At 42.5% G+C, this 16,751-nt stretch overlaps 1 protein-coding gene across 2 annotated transcripts in view; it reads right to left on the reverse strand.

The window, feature by feature from the left end:
• Positions 1–7,052: 7,052 nt before the first annotated feature.
• calcrla (calcitonin receptor-like a) overlaps positions 7,053–16,751 on the reverse strand; it is a 99,183-nt gene continuing 89,484 nt past the window's right edge. For both annotated transcript variants that reach the window (XM_030129892.1, XM_030129891.1), the window contains 5 exons: positions 16,515–16,575; positions 16,245–16,311; positions 13,667–13,885; positions 10,166–10,207; positions 7,053–8,412 (listed from right to left, as the gene is read on the reverse strand). In XM_030129892.1, coding sequence (XP_029985752.1) covers positions 8,191–8,412; positions 10,166–10,207; positions 13,667–13,885; positions 16,245–16,311; positions 16,515–16,575 — 611 coding nt within the window. In that variant the 3' untranslated portion in view covers positions 7,053–8,190. The remainder of the gene's footprint in view (positions 8,413–10,165; positions 10,208–13,666; positions 13,886–16,244; positions 16,312–16,514; positions 16,576–16,751) is intronic.

The following is a 16,751-nucleotide window of genomic DNA, read 5'->3' on the forward strand; positions in this document are numbered from 1 at the left end:
CCCAGAGTTTAGACAGAACCAGGACCCAGAGATTAGACAGAACCAGGACCCAGTGTTTAGACAGAACCAGGACCCAGAGATTAGACAGAACCAGGGCCCAGAGATTAGACAGAACCAGGACCCAGAGATTAGACAGAACCAGGACCCAGAGATTAGACAGAACCAGGACCCAGTATTTAGACAGAACCAGGACCCAGTGTTCAGACAGAACCCGGGCCCAGAGATTAGACAGAACCAGGACCCAGAGTTTAGACAGAACCAGGACCCAGAGTTCAGACAGAACCAGGACCCAGTGTTCAGACAGAACCAGGACCCAGAGTTTAGACAGAACCAGGACCCAGTATTTAGACAAAACCAGGACCCAGAGATTAGACAGAACCAGGACCCAGAGTTTAGACAGAACCAGGACCCAGAGATTAGACAGAACCAGGACCCAGTGTTCAGACAGAACCAGGACCCAGAGTTTAGACAGAACCAGGACCCAGAGATTAGACAGAACCAGGACCCAGTGTTCAAACAGAACCAGGACCCAGAGATTAGACAGAACCAGGACCCAGAGATTAGACAGAACCAGGACCCAGTGTTCAGACAGAACCAGGACCCAGAGATTAGACAGAACCAGGACCCAGAGTTTAGACAGAACCAGGGCCCAGAGATTAGACAGAACCAGGACCCAGTGTTCAAACAGAACCAGGACCCAGTGTTCAGACAGAACCCGGGCCCAGAGATTAGACAGAACCAGGACCCAGTGTTCAGACAGAACCCGGGCCCAGAGATTAGACAGAACCAGGACCCAGAGTTCAGACAGAACCAGGACCCAGTGTTCAGACAGAACCAGGACCCAGAGTTTAGACAGAACCAGGACCCAGTACTTAGACAGAACCAGGACCCAGAGATTAGACAGAACCAGGACCCAGTATTTAGACAGAACCAGGACCCAGTGTTCAGACAGAACCTGGGCCCAGAGATTAGACAGAACCAGGACCCAGAGTTTGGACAGAACCAGGACCCAGTATTTAGACAGAACCTGGGCCCAGTGTTTAGACAGAACCAGGACCCAGAGTTTAGACAGAACCAGGACCCAGTGTTCAGACAGAACCAGGACCCAGAGATTAGACAGAACCAGGACCCAGTATTTAGACAGAACCAGGACCCAGTGTTCAGACAGAACCAGGACCCAGTATTTAGACAGAACCAGGACCCAGTGTTCAGACAGAACCAGGACCCAGTATTTAGACAGAACCCGGGCCCAGTGTGGTGCTGGTGTTTCCTCTGCAGCCGGTCGCTGTGCTGGAGTGGGCTGGAGCTACGGCACTGGGGTCCCACTTACAGTCCACAGTCCTGGTTAAAGGGGTCCCGTTTGGGAACTGTAAATGGGACCTCTTAAACCAATGCTTCTCAAACTTTTTACAGTGGAGTACCCCCTGAAATATATATTTTTAGCCAAGTACCCCCAACTTTCACTTCAGCATTTTTGATTGAAAAAAATGAGACCAAATTAGTTCCTGTGCTAAATGTGTCTGATTATAGTTACAACATTTTATAAAGAAGCAACGTAAACACATTAAAGACAACCAGTCTTCATGAGTACATGTATGTGCAAACAGAAACTGAAATAATGTGTCCTCTGCCATAGGAAGGAAAAATAAACGAATCTGTCAGTAACGAAGAAATGAACCTTTCATCAACAAAAACAACAGAACAGCACTGGGAGGGCACAGACCGCCACCAACACAGACACCCCCCCCGTGTGGGATGATTACCCCGCGTGTAACACCGGTGGACACGACGGGTTCTGTTTGTAACACCAGTGGACACGAAAGGTTCAGCATGTAACACCGGTGGACACGACGGGTTCCTCATGTAAGACCAGTGGACACGACGGGTTCAGCGTGTAACACCGGTGGACACGATGGGTTCCGCGTGTAACACAGGTGGATATGACAGGTTCCGTGTGTAACACCAGTGGACACGACAGGTTCCGTGTGTATCACCAGTGGACACGACAGGTCTGCGTGTGACACCGGTGGACGCAGTGGGTTCCACATGTAACACCAGTGGACATGACAGGCTCCACATGTTACACAATGGGTTCTGCGTGTAACATGGGTGGACACGACAGGTTCCATGTGTAACACCAGTGGACACGACAGGTCCGCGTGTAACACCGGTGGACACAATGGGTTCCGCATGTAACACCAGTGGACATGACGGGTTTTGCATGTAACACCAGTGGACACAATGGGTTCCGCATGTAACACCGGTGGACACGATGGGTTCAGCATGTAACACCGGTGGACATGACAGGCTCCACATGTAACACCGATGGACACGCTGGGTTCCGCGTGTAACATGGGTGGACACAACAGGTTCCGTTTGTAACACCAGTGGACACAATGGGTTCCGCTTGTAACACCGGTGGACACGATGGGTTCAGCATGTAACACCAGTGGACATGATGGGTTCCGCTTGTAACACCAGTGGACACGATGGGTTCCACACCAAACCTGGAATGAGACTGAGGTTGATGCCAAACCCATGTGTGGATTAGAAAAACCACTAGGATCCACACATTGAACACAGTGTTTTTATTTAGAGTTTATAGAAGAGCATTTACACATGTTTACACAGCTAATGCACTGACACCTAGGGAGATTTAATGTCCATATTTGGGTCCTATTTTTGGACCCAATATTTGATTATAAATGCATTAATTATGGGATGGCTCAGAGCAAGAAGATAATTGTTTGTGCATTTCTCTGAGGTCATCATCAGGTCCATCTGGGGTAAATCTGTTTACATTTACCTTTGATTACTGGGTCGAAAAAGATGGAAAAGTGACAGAAACTAAAATAAACCCAGTTTCATTAACAGACCCAGGTCTAAATAAACCCAGTTTCATTAACAGACCCAGGTCTAAATGAACCCAGTTTCATTAACAGACCCAGGTCTAAATGAACCCAGTTTCATTAACAGACCCAGGTCTAAATGAACCCAGTTTCATTAACAGACCCAGGTCTAAATGAACCCAGTTTCATTAACAGACCCAGGTCTAAATAAACCCAGTTTCATTAACAGACCCAGGTCTAAATGAACCCAGTTTCATTAACAGACCCAGGTCTAAATGAACCCAGTTTCATTAACAGACCCAGGTCTAAATAAACCCAGTTTCATTAACAGACCCAGGTCTAAATGAACCCAGTTTCATTAACAGACCCAGGTCTAAATGAACCCAGTTTCATTAACAGACCCAGGTCTAAATGAACCCAGTTTCATAAACAGACCCAGGTCTAAATGAACCCAGTTTCATAAGCAGACCCAGGTCTAAATAAACCCAGTTTCATTAACAGACCCAGGTCTAAATGAACCCAGTTTCATTAACAGACCCAGGTCTAAATGAACCCAGTTTCATTAACAGACCCAGGTCTAAATAAACCCAGTTTCATTAACAGACCCAGGTCTAAATGAACCCAGTTTCATTAACAGACCCAGGTCTAAATGAACCCAGTTTCATTAACAGACCCAGGTCTAAATAAACCCAGTTTCATTAACAGACCCAGGTCTAAATAAACCCAGTTTCATTAACAGACCCAGGTCTAAATGAACCCAGTTTCATTAACAGACCCAGGTCTAAATAAACCCAGTTTCATAAGCAGACCCAGGTCTAAATGAACCCAGTTTCATAAGCAGACCCAGGTCTAAATGAACCCAGTTTCATTAACAGACCCAGGTCTAAATAAACCCAGTTTCATAAGCAGACCCAGGTCTAAATGAACCCAGTTTCATAAGCAGACCCAGGTCTAAATGAACCCAGTTTCATAAGCAGACCCAGGTCTAAATGAACCCAGTTTCCTAAGCAGACCCAAGTCTAAATAAACCCAGTTTCATTAACAGACCCAGGTCTAAATAAACCCAGTTTCATAAGCAGACCCAGGTCTAAATGAACCCAGTTTCATTAACAGACCCAGGTCTAAATAAGCCCAGTTTCATAAGCAGACCCAGGTCTAAATAAACCCAGTTTCATTAACAGACCCAGGTCTAAATGAACCCAGTTTCATTAACAGACCCAGGTCTAAATAAACCCAGTTTCATTAACAGACCCAGGTCTAAATAAACCCAGTTTCATTAACAGACCCAGGTCTAAATAAACCCAGTTTCATAAGCAGACCCAGGTCTAAATGAACCCAGTTTCATTAACAGACCCAGGTCTAAATAAACCCAGTTTCATTAACAGACCCAGGTCTAAATGAACCCAGTTTCATTAACAGACCCAGGTCTAAATAAACCCAGTTTCATAAGCAGACCCAGGTCTAAATAAACCCAGTTTCATAAGCAGACCCAGGTCTAAATGAACCCAGTTTCATAAGCAGACCCAGGTCTAAATAAACCCAGTTTCATAAACAGACCCAGGTCTAAATAAACCCAGTTTCATTAACAGACCCAGGTCTAAATAAACCCAGTTTCATAAGCAGACCCAGGTCTAAATAAACCCAGTTTCATAAAAAGACCCAGGTCTAAATAAACCCAGTTTCATAAAAAGACCCAGGTCTAAATGAACCCAGTTTCATAAGCAGACCCAGGTCTAAATGAACCCAGTTTCATTAACAGACCCAGGTCTAAATGAACCCAGTTTCATTAACAGACCCAGGTCTAAATGAACCCAGTTTCATTAACAGACCCAGGTCTAAATAAACCCAGTTTCATTAACAGACCCAGGTCTAAATAAACCCAGTTTCATTAACAGACCCAGGTCTAAATAAACCCAGTTTCATAAGCAGACCCAGGTCTAAATGAACCCAGTTTCATTAACAGACCCAGGTCTAAATAAACCCAGTTTCATTAACAGACCCAGGTCTAAATGAACCCAGTTTCATTAACAGACCCAGGTCTAAATAAACCCAGTTTCATAAGCAGACCCAGGTCTAAATAAACCCAGTTTCATAAGCAGACCCAGGTCTAAATGAACCCAGTTTCATAAGCAGACCCAGGTCTAAATAAACCCAGTTTCATAAACAGACCCAGGTCTAAATAAACCCAGTTTCATTAACAGACCCAGGTCTAAATAAACCCAGTTTCATAAGCAGACCCAGGTCTAAATAAACCCAGTTTCATAAAAAGACCCAGGTCTAAATAAACCCAGTTTCATAAAAAGACCCAGGTCTAAATAAACCCAGTTTCATAAACAGACCCAGGTCTAAATGAACCCAGTTTCATAAACAGACCCAGGTCTGAATAAACCCAGTTTCATAAGCAGACCCAGGTCTAAATAAACCCAGTTTCATAAACAGACCCAGGTCTAAATGAACCCAGTTTCATAAGCAGACCCAGGTCTAAATAAACCCAGTTTCATAAGCAGACCCAGGTCTAAATGAACCCAGTTTCATAAGCAGACCCAGGTCTAAATAAACCCAGTTTCATAAGCAGACCCAGGTCTAAATGAACCCAGTTTCATTAACAGACCCAGGTCTAAATAAGCCCAGTTTCATAAGCAGACCCAGGTCTAAATAAACCCAGTTTCATTAACAGACCCAGGTCTAAATGAACCCAGTTTCATTAACAGACCCAGGTCTAAATAAACCCAGTTTCATTAACAGACCCAGGTCTAAATAAACCCAGTTTCATTAACAGACCCAGGTCTAAATAAACCCAGTTTCATAAGCAGACCCAGGTCTAAATGAACCCAGTTTCATTAACAGACCCAGGTCTAAATAAACCCAGTTTCATTAACAGACCCAGGTCTAAATGAACCCAGTTTCATTAACAGACCCAGGTCTAAATAAACCCAGTTTCATAAGCAGACCCAGGTCTAAATAAACCCAGTTTCATAAGCAGACCCAGGTCTAAATGAACCCAGTTTCATAAGCAGACCCAGGTCTAAATAAACCCAGTTTCATAAACAGACCCAGGTCTAAATAAACCCAGTTTCATTAACAGACCCAGGTCTAAATAAACCCAGTTTCATAAGCAGACCCAGGTCTAAATAAACCCAGTTTCATAAAAAGACCCAGGTCTAAATAAACCCAGTTTCATAAAAAGACCCAGGTCTAAATAAACCCAGTTTCATAAACAGACCCAGGTCTAAATGAACCCAGTTTCATTAACAGACCCAGGTCTAAATGAACCCAGTTTCATTAACAGACCCAGGTCTAAATGAACCCAGTTTCATTAACAGACCCAGGTCTAAATAAACCCAGTTTCATTAACAGACCCAGGTCTAAATAAACCCAGTTTCATTAACAGACCCAGGTCTAAATAAACCCAGTTTCATAAGCAGACCCAGGTCTAAATGAACCCAGTTTCATTAACAGACCCAGGTCTAAATAAACCCAGTTTCATTAACAGACCCAGGTCTAAATGAACCCAGTTTCATTAACAGACCCAGGTCTAAATAAACCCAGTTTCATAAGCAGACCCAGGTCTAAATAAACCCAGTTTCATAAGCAGACCCAGGTCTAAATGAACCCAGTTTCATAAGCAGACCCAGGTCTAAATAAACCCAGTTTCATAAACAGACCCAGGTCTAAATAAACCCAGTTTCATAAACAGACCCAGGTCTAAATAAACCCAGTTTCATAAGCAGACCCAGGTCTAAATAAACCCAGTTTCATAAAAAGACCCAGGTCTAAATAAACCCAGTTTCATAAAAGACCCAGGTCTAAATAAACCCAGTTTCATAACAGACCCAGGTCTAAATGAACCCAGTTTCATAAACAGACCCAGGTCTGAATAAACCCAGTTTCATAAGCAGACCCAGGTCTAAATAAACCCAGTTTCATAAACAGACCCAGGTCTAAATGAACCCAGTTTCATAAGCAGACCCAGGTCTAAATAAACCCAGTTTCATAAGCAGACCCAGGTCTAAATGAACCCAGTTTCATAAGCAGACCCAGTTACATTGTGTTTGTCTGTACTGGTGACTTAGACGCAGATCAGATCACATTTTATAACTAATTCATGCAGAAAACTGGGACATTTCAAAGGATTCACATACTTCCTCCTGTGACGCTGGCAACAAAACGCACTGGTATTGAAAGAGCTGATTTACTTCAAAATACAGTGTATGGTGTTGATTTCATTTTCATTGAAAAATATCTGAAAATGTCCAGAAAAATGAAGATAACATATAAAAGATAACATAGCCTAGTCTGAACATATTTTACAACCATGAGACTGTGGTTTTGTACTGAAACACACAGTGAGGCAGGCAGGGTTTCCTTGGTTTGGCACAAGCCACGACAGAAGCAGAGGATGAAGGAAGGCCTGGACAAGCCTCCAATGGAACAAGAACGGAATAACGGCCGATAACGGAATAACGGCCAACAACAGAATAAATCTGCCAATTTTAAAATGTAATAAGCCAGTAACATAATATCTGGCCAACAACGCAATAAAACTCCTGAACCGATAACATAATAACTTTTGGCCAATAACGTTATAAGTGATTGGTTGATTTTTACGTTATTGTCCTGGTAAAAAAAAAAAAAATTCTTTGCAAATGTAATAACTGAGATAATAATGGAATAAGTCATACCATTATTGGCCAAACGCTATTACGTTATCGGTTCAGGACTTTTATTACATTATTGGCCAGATATTATGTTAACAGCCTATTACATTTTAAAAATAGCTAATTTATTACATTATGGTTTTTATTACATTATTGGCTTCTACAAGGGCCTTAGTGCGCGACATGATGTAAAACCACGGAAAAGCGGTTCCATGGAAAAGCGGTTCCATGGAAAAGCGGTTCAACAGGCAGACCCGTGGCACCAGTGTTGGGGTGGTCCCAGTGTGTCTGAGCTCATCTGAGGCAGTTCGGTCTGAACCTGGGGTGAGACACCAGCTGTGTGATGGAAGCTCCCCTCAGACCAGTCCAAGGGCTGGGTCGGCGTTGTTGTCATGGGAACAGAGCGCTGACAGTTTCCTCCTGTGGGGTCAAAATGGACCCAGGCCCTCCTTTCCTTTTCTTTCCTTTTCTTTTCTTTTCTTTTCTTTTCTTTTCTTTTCTTTTCTTTCCTTTTCTTTTCTTTACTCGTCACATCCTGAGTTGCATCGATCTAAAGTGACAGGATCTCGGTCCGTGTAATGGGATGTTTCTGTGGTTGCCGTGGAGCTCCAAACATGCTTGGGTTTGTGTGAGAGGGAGGTGCATGATGGGATGGGGCTGAGGTGGGTGGGGCGGGGGCGGGGTCAGGCGAAGGGGCCGTCTGCCTTCAGGATGGAGGTGTCGGAGTCGTGGCAGCCTTTTCCGTTCATGTGTTCTGTGTGGCTGTCGATGCTGTAGCAGCCCTGGACCTCTGTGATGGAGGAGGCGGTGTAGGAGGCGGAGCGCAGGGCGTCCGAGTGGTTCCCCACGCTGCTGCCGAACTGGATCTGGTACTGGTTCCAATGCCGCCGCAGAACCGCCTGCACCTGGACACACAACCGAAGAAAAGCACTTTGGCAGCGGTACTGTCAGAGACACTTTTTGTGCTTCAGTTAAAAATTCATATTTCATATTCATATTTAATTTCTTATTAATAATTGATGTATTTTATATGAATGTTTGAGTAATAATAGTAGAGCCCAACCAGTTAACAGGCCGGCTGATTATAGCGTATCACCAATTAATCAACATCGGCCGATATGTAACTGATGTATGAACTGTTCTGGTGTAGAGGTTCTGTCACTCACTGCTCCTGTGTGTGTGTGTATGTGTGTGTAGGTGTGTGTGTGTGTGTGTATGTGTGTGTAGGTGTGTGTGTGTGTGTGTATGTGTGTGTAGGTGTGTGTGTGTGTGTGTATGTGTGTGTAGGTGTGTGTGTGTGTGTATGTGTGTGTAGGTGTGTGTGTGTGTGTGTGTGTGTAGGTGTGTGTGTGTGTGTGTATGTGTGTGTAGGTGTGTGTGTGTGTGTATGTGTGTGTAGGTGTGTGTGTGTGTGTGTATGTGTGTGTAGGTGTGTGTGTGTGTGTATGTGTGTGTAGGTGTGTGTGTGTGTGTGTGTGTGTGTGTGTATGTGTGTGTATGTGTGTGTGTGTATGTGTGTGTAGGTGTGTGTGTGTGTAGGTGTGTGTGTGTGTGTGTATGTGTGTGTAGGTGTGTGTGTGTGTGTGTGTGTAGGTGTGTGTGTGTGTGTACGTGTGTGTGTATGTGTGTGTATGTGTGTGTGTGTATGTGTGTGTAGGTGTGTGTGTGTGTGTGTGTATGTGTGTGTAGGTGTGTGTGTGTGTGTGTGTATGTGTGTGTATGTGTGTGTAGGTGTGTGTGTATGTGTGTGTAGGTGTGTGTAGGTGTGTGTGTGTGTGTGTATGTGTGTGTAGGTGTGTGTGTGTGTGTATGTGTGTGTAGGTGTGTGTGTGTGTGTGTACGTGTGTGTGTATGTGTGTGTGTGTGTGTGTGTGTATGTGTGTGTGTGTGTGTGTGTGTGTATGTGTGTGTATGTGTGTGTAGGTGTGTGTGTATGTGTGTGTAGGTGTGTGTAGGTGTGTGTGTGTGTGTGTATGTGTGTGTAGGTGTGTGTGTGTGTGTATGTGTGTGTAGGTGTGTGTGTGTGTGTGTGTATGTGTGTGTAGGTGTGTGTGTGTGTACGTGTGTGTGTATGTGTGTGTGTGTGTGTGTGTATGTGTGTGTGTGTGTGTGTGTGTGTGTAGGTGTGTGTGTGTGTGTGTGTATGCGTGTGTGTGTGTGTGTGTGTGTATGTGTGTGTGTGTGTGTAGGTGTGTGTGTGTGTGTGTAGGTGTGTGTGTGTGTGTGTGTGTGTGTGTGTATGTGTGTGTGTGTATGTGTGTGTGTGTGTGTATGTGTATGTATGTGTAGGTGTGTGTATGTGTGTGTGTGTGTGTGTATGTGTGTGTGTGTGTGTAGGTGTGTGTGTGTGTGTGTGTATGTGTGTGTGTGTGTGTGTATGTGTGTGTGTGTATGTGTGTGTGTGTGTGTATGTGTATGTATGTGTAGGTGTGTGTATGTGTGTGTGTGTGTGTGTAGGTGTATGTGTAGGTGTGTGTATGTGTGTGTGTGTGTGTGTATGTGTGTGTGTGTATGTGTGTGTGTGTGTGTATGTGTATGTATGTGTAGGTGTGTGTATGTGTGTGTGTGTGTGTGTGTATGTGTGTGTGTGTGTGTGTAGGTGTGTGTGTGTGTGTGTGTGTATGTGTGTGTGTGTGTGTGTGTGTGTTCAGATCTTACTTCTCCATTGAAAAAACAGAAGATAGTTGCCACCAGCAGTCCCTGTAAATCAAACACATGTGTCAGTGAACAGCAGTGACATGAAGCAGCAGGTCATGGGTGAAGGACAGTGGTGGCTGCTGGTCTTTCACACAGTTGAAGCTCATTGTCGCTTACATTAAAAAAAAAGTCCAGTTCTTTAAACATAAGTTGCTCCTCTGTTCCATCAGCTCTGTGTGCCTTCATGTGCACCTGTAGAGTTAGTTCAGTCTGACTGATGGAACTGTCTACAAAACCAGATGAAACTGAACAAACATGATTCAGTTCTGGAACTGAAACAAGAAAACCTGTCCCTTCAGTCCAGTGCACCAGTTAGTCCAGTGGTTGTGTTTTCTTCCAGGTCAGTAAATGAACAGTTCATTTGGTTTCTGTGATTTCACAGCAGAATGTGTGACGGTATTAAACTGAACTGTGTCAGTGAAGGAGCAGATCTGAAAACAGCTGTCAATCAAACCGCATTCAGCCTTCAGACCCGTCCTCCGATCGGTGCGCGGAAGCTCGGCGTCCGGCCCGGCCGAGCTCCGCCCACGGCTTCGTTTGCACCAGACAACAGGTGTCATGTGTCCAGTGCTGGTCCAGTCTGTAGTGGTTTTTCCAGCAGTTCCACTCAGTCCCATTGAAGTGCATGGACGCTGAGCGTCTACGGACAAATGCACTGAGCAGAGATGGAATGAACAAACACAGACACGGGAATGGAGGAGAAGTGAACAACATCCAGTCCACTGATCTGGGATCAAACTGATTCTGAACCAACTGGTCTGAGAGATGAACGTGTTCCAACACATTTGGAGTCAATGAAATGAAAACAACTGAAGAACTGACACTGACGTCTACCACAAGAAAGGAACTCAGCAGCACAGCAGAGACTGAACAGACAAACCTACAGTACACACTTCTGTATGTCTGATATTTAGTAAATACAATAATAATATCATATTGAAAGCAGGAGTTTGTTTCGAAAAAGTGAAGCTCATATAAAACTGTTTCTATGTTCAGCTTTGACTTCATCTTAAACTTCAAAAATTCTAAAGAATCTTGTACTGAGTGTAGAAACTACATTACCCATGATCCTTACATGTACGGACCCTCAGACCCACATGGGTCCAGTCTGTACAGACCCACATGGGTCCAGTCTGTACGGACCCTCAGACCCACATGGGTCCAGTCTGTACGGACCCTCAGACCCACATGGGTCCAGTCTGTACGGACCCTCAGACCCACATGGGTCCAGTCTGTACAGACCCACATGGGTCCAGTCTGTACGGACCCTCAGACCCACATGGGTCCAGTCTGTACGGACCCTCAGACCCACATGGGTCCAGTCTGTACAGACCCACATGGGTCCAGTCTGTACGGACCCTCAGACCCACATGGGTCCAGTCTGTACGGACCCTCAGACCCACATGGGTCCAGTCTGTACAGACCCACATGGGTCCAGTCTGTACGGACCCTCAGACCCACATGGGTCCAGTCTGTACGGACCCTCAGACCCACATGGGTCCAGTCTGTACGGACCCTCAGACCCACATGGGTCCAGTCTGTACGGACCCTCAGACCCACATGGGTCCAGTGTCCACCACTGGACAACAGGTTCACAGAGCTAGACACAAAAAAAACACAAAAAAACCAAACACCGTCCACTGTAAAGGACAGTCCATCAAACTAAAAAAAGAAAAAAAAAATGCATCTGAAAAAACTGTTGCATCATGAGCTCAAACTTGTCCTTTCCTGGTTTCAGGAGGTTAAATATCTTCTTAAAAAAAACTTTTTTTTTTCAAATTCAAAGATCAAGTTCAACTTTAACCTAATTTTGAGAAATAAAATCAATCTAAAAACAGTCTAGATACTTGTTTTCATAACTGATGCATGAAAGGGTTAAACCAAACAAACCAATGCACTGATATCTATCCCATAATATCCACCTGTATTCTGACATTAGTTCTTATTATTCTGTTAGAACACAAACCCCTGGATCCAACGGGTCCACAGACCGGGGTCCGTTTGGGTCTGAGTTCCACAGTTCTGATGTGAGTAGAAGGATGTTTTAGTTCATGTTCAGTCAAAGTGGAACTGAAGTTTGAAACGTACGTTCAAAGACAAAAGGACAAAGTCTGGAGTCCACACAAACCCAGGACACAGTCAAGTGAGAAGAGCTTTTCTAAAAATACATGACACAGAATGGACCAGTGTACAGCTGCTGAAGTGTGTGTGTGTGTGTGTGTGTGTGTGTGTGTGTACAGCTGAAGTGTTTCCATGGAGATGATGAGGATCTGACACAGAATCAAACACACGTCTAACCAAGATTATTATCATTAACAGAAATTAACGAAATGACCAAAACTAGAATTGTAAAAACATTTTCATTAAGTGAAATAAATAAAAACTAGAATTAAAAGAAAAAACAGAACTAACTGAAACTGTATTGTGTGTTTATGAAACTAACTAAAACGGATAAAAATTATGGAACAAATTCCCTTTGTTTTCATCTAAGCATTTAGAAAAAACTAAAACTAAAGTAAAACTGAGCATTTACAAGTAGGAATGGAACCAGATGAACATTTCATATCATGGTTATTGTGACCAAAATGATCACAGTTCTCATTATTATCGCGGTATTACTGAAATTGTGCTCAAAATGTTCAAAAAGTACTGATACACACACTGACAGAATTTAACCAAGATGGATTTTGGAAAAAAAAAAAAAAGCACCTACAAATAAAATAACAGTTCCACTGTTCCTTCTGTGTCAGAAACATTCCCATATTAACCCTTAGTGGTCTGAGTCTATTCTGTCTGTTTTTCAGTCCTTTTCATTTGGCCTTTATATACTATAGAAACAAATGTTTACTATACCCATGTTTGGATCTGTTTTTTCAGCACAACTTCATCTAGATCATCTGTCTGTTATTTTTTCACTTTAACCTACTATAAAAACATAAAGGGACAGAAAACACAAAATATATAAAATCCAATTTGATAAATGTATATAATTTATTGCATAAATAACACACAGATGTTTAACGAACCTTTTCACAGACTTTAAAAGTGAATATTGGTTCAAATATTAGGTACAGAAAATTAAAACTGTAATAAATTCAAACTATACTCAAATATTTGACATTAAAGCAGATCTGTACAGAGGGTTTTTTCCATAAAAGTGCAGTAATCAAACACAGTTATCGTGAGAATTAGAATTTAAACACTAATACTAACTGTGATTTTACTGCTGTTTATGGTTCTACTGGTAATCAGTACATCCCTATTTACAAGAAAATGAAAACTAATAAAAACTATTAAACCTGCTCTAAAAACTAATTAAAATGAACTGAATTAGAGAAAAAAAGTCCAAACTAAATCAAACTAAACTAGAATGACAAATCCAGACCTACTGGAACCTTGGTACAGCTGAAGTGTTTCCATGGAGATGAGGAGGATCTGACCAGAACCAGACACACGTCTCACCTGGTAGTGCATCAGGATGTGCATGATGTAGTCGTAAATCTCAGAGGAGACTCGTCCTTCTGGTTTGTAGGGCAGCAGAACGTACTGGATCCCCAGCAGAGGAACCAGGATCAGGGTGGCCCTCACAGCCTTCATGTACAGACTGGACTCAGCCTGGTGGGTCACCTTCAGTTTAGTGATGAGCACCCGCACGATGTTCAGCAGAAAGAACAGGTTGACCTGGAGACGCAAAAAAGACACGCACTGAGTCCAGTCCACTGAGTCCAGTCCACTGAGTCCAGTCCACTGGGTCCACCATGTCCAGTCCACTGAGTCCAGTCCACTGGGTCCACTGGGTCCAGTCCACTGAGTCCACTAAGTCCAGTCCACTGAGTCCACTGGGTCCAGTCCACTGAGTCCACTAAGTCCAGTCCACTGAGTCCACTGGCTCCAGTCCACTGAGTCCATGCAGCTTATACTCAGGTGCGGCTTATAGTAAGGTGGGGCTTATATTCAGGTGGGGACTATATATGTACAAATATTTTTTCTTTTGAAATTTGGTGGGTGTGGCTTATAGTCAAGTGTGGTTTATATTCAGGTGTGGTTTACATTCAGGTGTGGTTTACATTCAGGTGTGGTTTATGTTCAGGTGTGGTTTATATTCAGGTGTGGTTTATGTTCAGGTGTGGTTTATACTCAGGTGTGGTTTATGTTCAGGTGTGGTTTATATTCAGGTGTGGTTTATGTTCAGGTGTGGTTTATATTCAGGTGTGGTTTATGTTCAGGTGTGGTTTACATTCAGGTGTGGTTTATGTTCAGGTGTGGCTTACATTCAGGTGTGGTTTACATTCAGGTGTGGTTTATGTTCAGGTGTGGTTTATATTCAGGTGTGGCTTATATTCAGATGGGTTTATATTCAGGTGTGGTTTACATTCAGGTGTGGTTTACATTCAGGTGTGGTTTATGTTCAGGTGTGGTTTACATTCAGGTGTGGTTTATGTTCAGGTGTGGCTTACATTCAGGTGTGGTTTACATTCAGGTGTGGTTTATGTTCAGGTGTGGTTTATATTCAGGTGTGGCTTATATTCAGATGGGTTTATATTCAGGTGTGGTTTACATTCAGGTGTGGTTTACATTCAGGTGTGGTTTATGTTCAGGTGTGGTTTATATTCAGGTGTGGCTTATATTCAGATGGGTTTATATTCAGGTGTGGTTTACATTCAGGTGTGGTTTATATTCAGATGGGTTTATATTCAGATGGGTTTATATTCAGATGGGTTTACATTCAGGTGTGGTTTATGTTCAGATGGGTTTATATTCAGATGGGTTTATATTCAGATGGGTTTATGTTCAGGTGTGGTTTATATTCAGGTGTGGCTTATATTCAGATGGGTTTATATTCAGATGGGTTTATATTCAGGTGTGGCTTATATTCAGATGGGTTTATATTCAGGTGGGCTTATATTCAGATGGGTTTATATTCAGATGGGTTTATATTCAGGTGTGGTTTATATTCAGGTGTGGCTTATATTCAGGTGTGGTTTATATTCAGGTGCGGTCTAAAATCTGGAAAATACGGTAAATGTCCAAAACACACAAGTGCGTACAGTCGGTTTTTCCATTAAATCTCAAATGTGATGTGTTTATTTATTTTTGTGAGTTGTCAAATGAAGTCAGTGGATTTGGAGTAAATGATCAGGAAATGTTGAAAGTGGCACAAAATGGAACAAATGATGAAATGTTGTTGGTGATCTGAGATAAAGGAGACTACTGGATTTAATATGTACTTTTTATTTTTTATTTTCAGGCTGTATAAATATCACTCAGAATCTTTCTTTTCTATTGTATGCTACACAAAGCTACATATGTCCATGCTGTTGTCTGTCTGGATGTTTGAAGAAAAAAAAAAAGGAAAGAAAAAGATCATTTCTAATCCTTAAGAAAGTGGGACAGAGACAATCAGAAATGTATGAGCCTCACTGAGCCTGGTTTGGATGGAGAGGGTTTGTAGAATGTGAACACTGAGGAACATGTGGCAGATGTGACTGGGAAATGTGGTGTCTGTTACACTTTAACTAAAAAAAAAAATTTGGTGGTGAAAAAAAAAAGTATCTCTCTCTCTCTCTCTCTCTCTCTCTCTCTCTCTCTCTCTCTCTCTATATATATATATATATATATATATATATATATATATATATATGTAGTAATACATAAATAAAAAATAAAATTAAAAAAAATATAATAAAAACTAAAAATAAGAAAATAAAATAAAAAAATAAAAAATAAATTAAAAAATACATACAAATAAAAAATAATAAATAAATAAATAAATAAATAAATAAATAAATAAATTTTAAAAAATGGAAAAAAAAAACAAAAAACAAACATTTGGTGGTGATGGGGGGGTGCTCTGAGTTCTTCTGTAGTTTCCAGGTCCTTCAGGTGGAAATGCACTGAGGCTTTTTAAAATGCGGTGCACACAGGTGAACTGTTGAACACAGTCAGACTAAGGTTCAAATGATGTGCTTTGTTCTAGTTCCTGTGATTTAATGAACACAACCCATGTCAGAACAGACAAAAGTGTGATGTTTGTTTTTACCAGGAGGGCGGCGCAGATGGGACCATGGATGATGTAGAGGAGGGACGTTTTGGAGCTAATCCAGCAGCTGCAGGAAAGGAAAGAAGATTCAGATGAATGCATCAGCTGAAGGACGACTCCACACGGTTGCCGGTGCTCAGTTGTACTCCAGCATGTACGACAGTATGGACCGGACACAGACCGGTGTTCTGAAAACACAACTCATCCAAATCTAAACACACGTTTACCAAACTGTCCGTCTGCACCACAGCCTCACATGGGAACTCTTACTTGTCGTTGTAGTAATAACTTCGAGCGATGGCGTGAATGGAGGCCGGGATGAGAGGGAAACCTGGAGAAAAGTAAACAACAGGACAGTTAACGTTCAAACTAATACAAGAAAATGAAGTGGACAAGAGTTTCACAGCTGAACTTCAAAAACCGTAACATTAAAAATACTGTCCACTGTAAAAGACAATCTGTTCAAAAATGTACCTGAAAAAACTGTTGCACCAAACTGTTTCTAAA

This window comes from Sphaeramia orbicularis, unplaced genomic scaffold, assembly GCF_902148855.1.
Source record: "Sphaeramia orbicularis unplaced genomic scaffold, fSphaOr1.1, whole genome shotgun sequence".
NCBI classification, from domain to species: Eukaryota; Metazoa; Chordata; class Actinopteri; order Kurtiformes; family Apogonidae; genus Sphaeramia; species Sphaeramia orbicularis.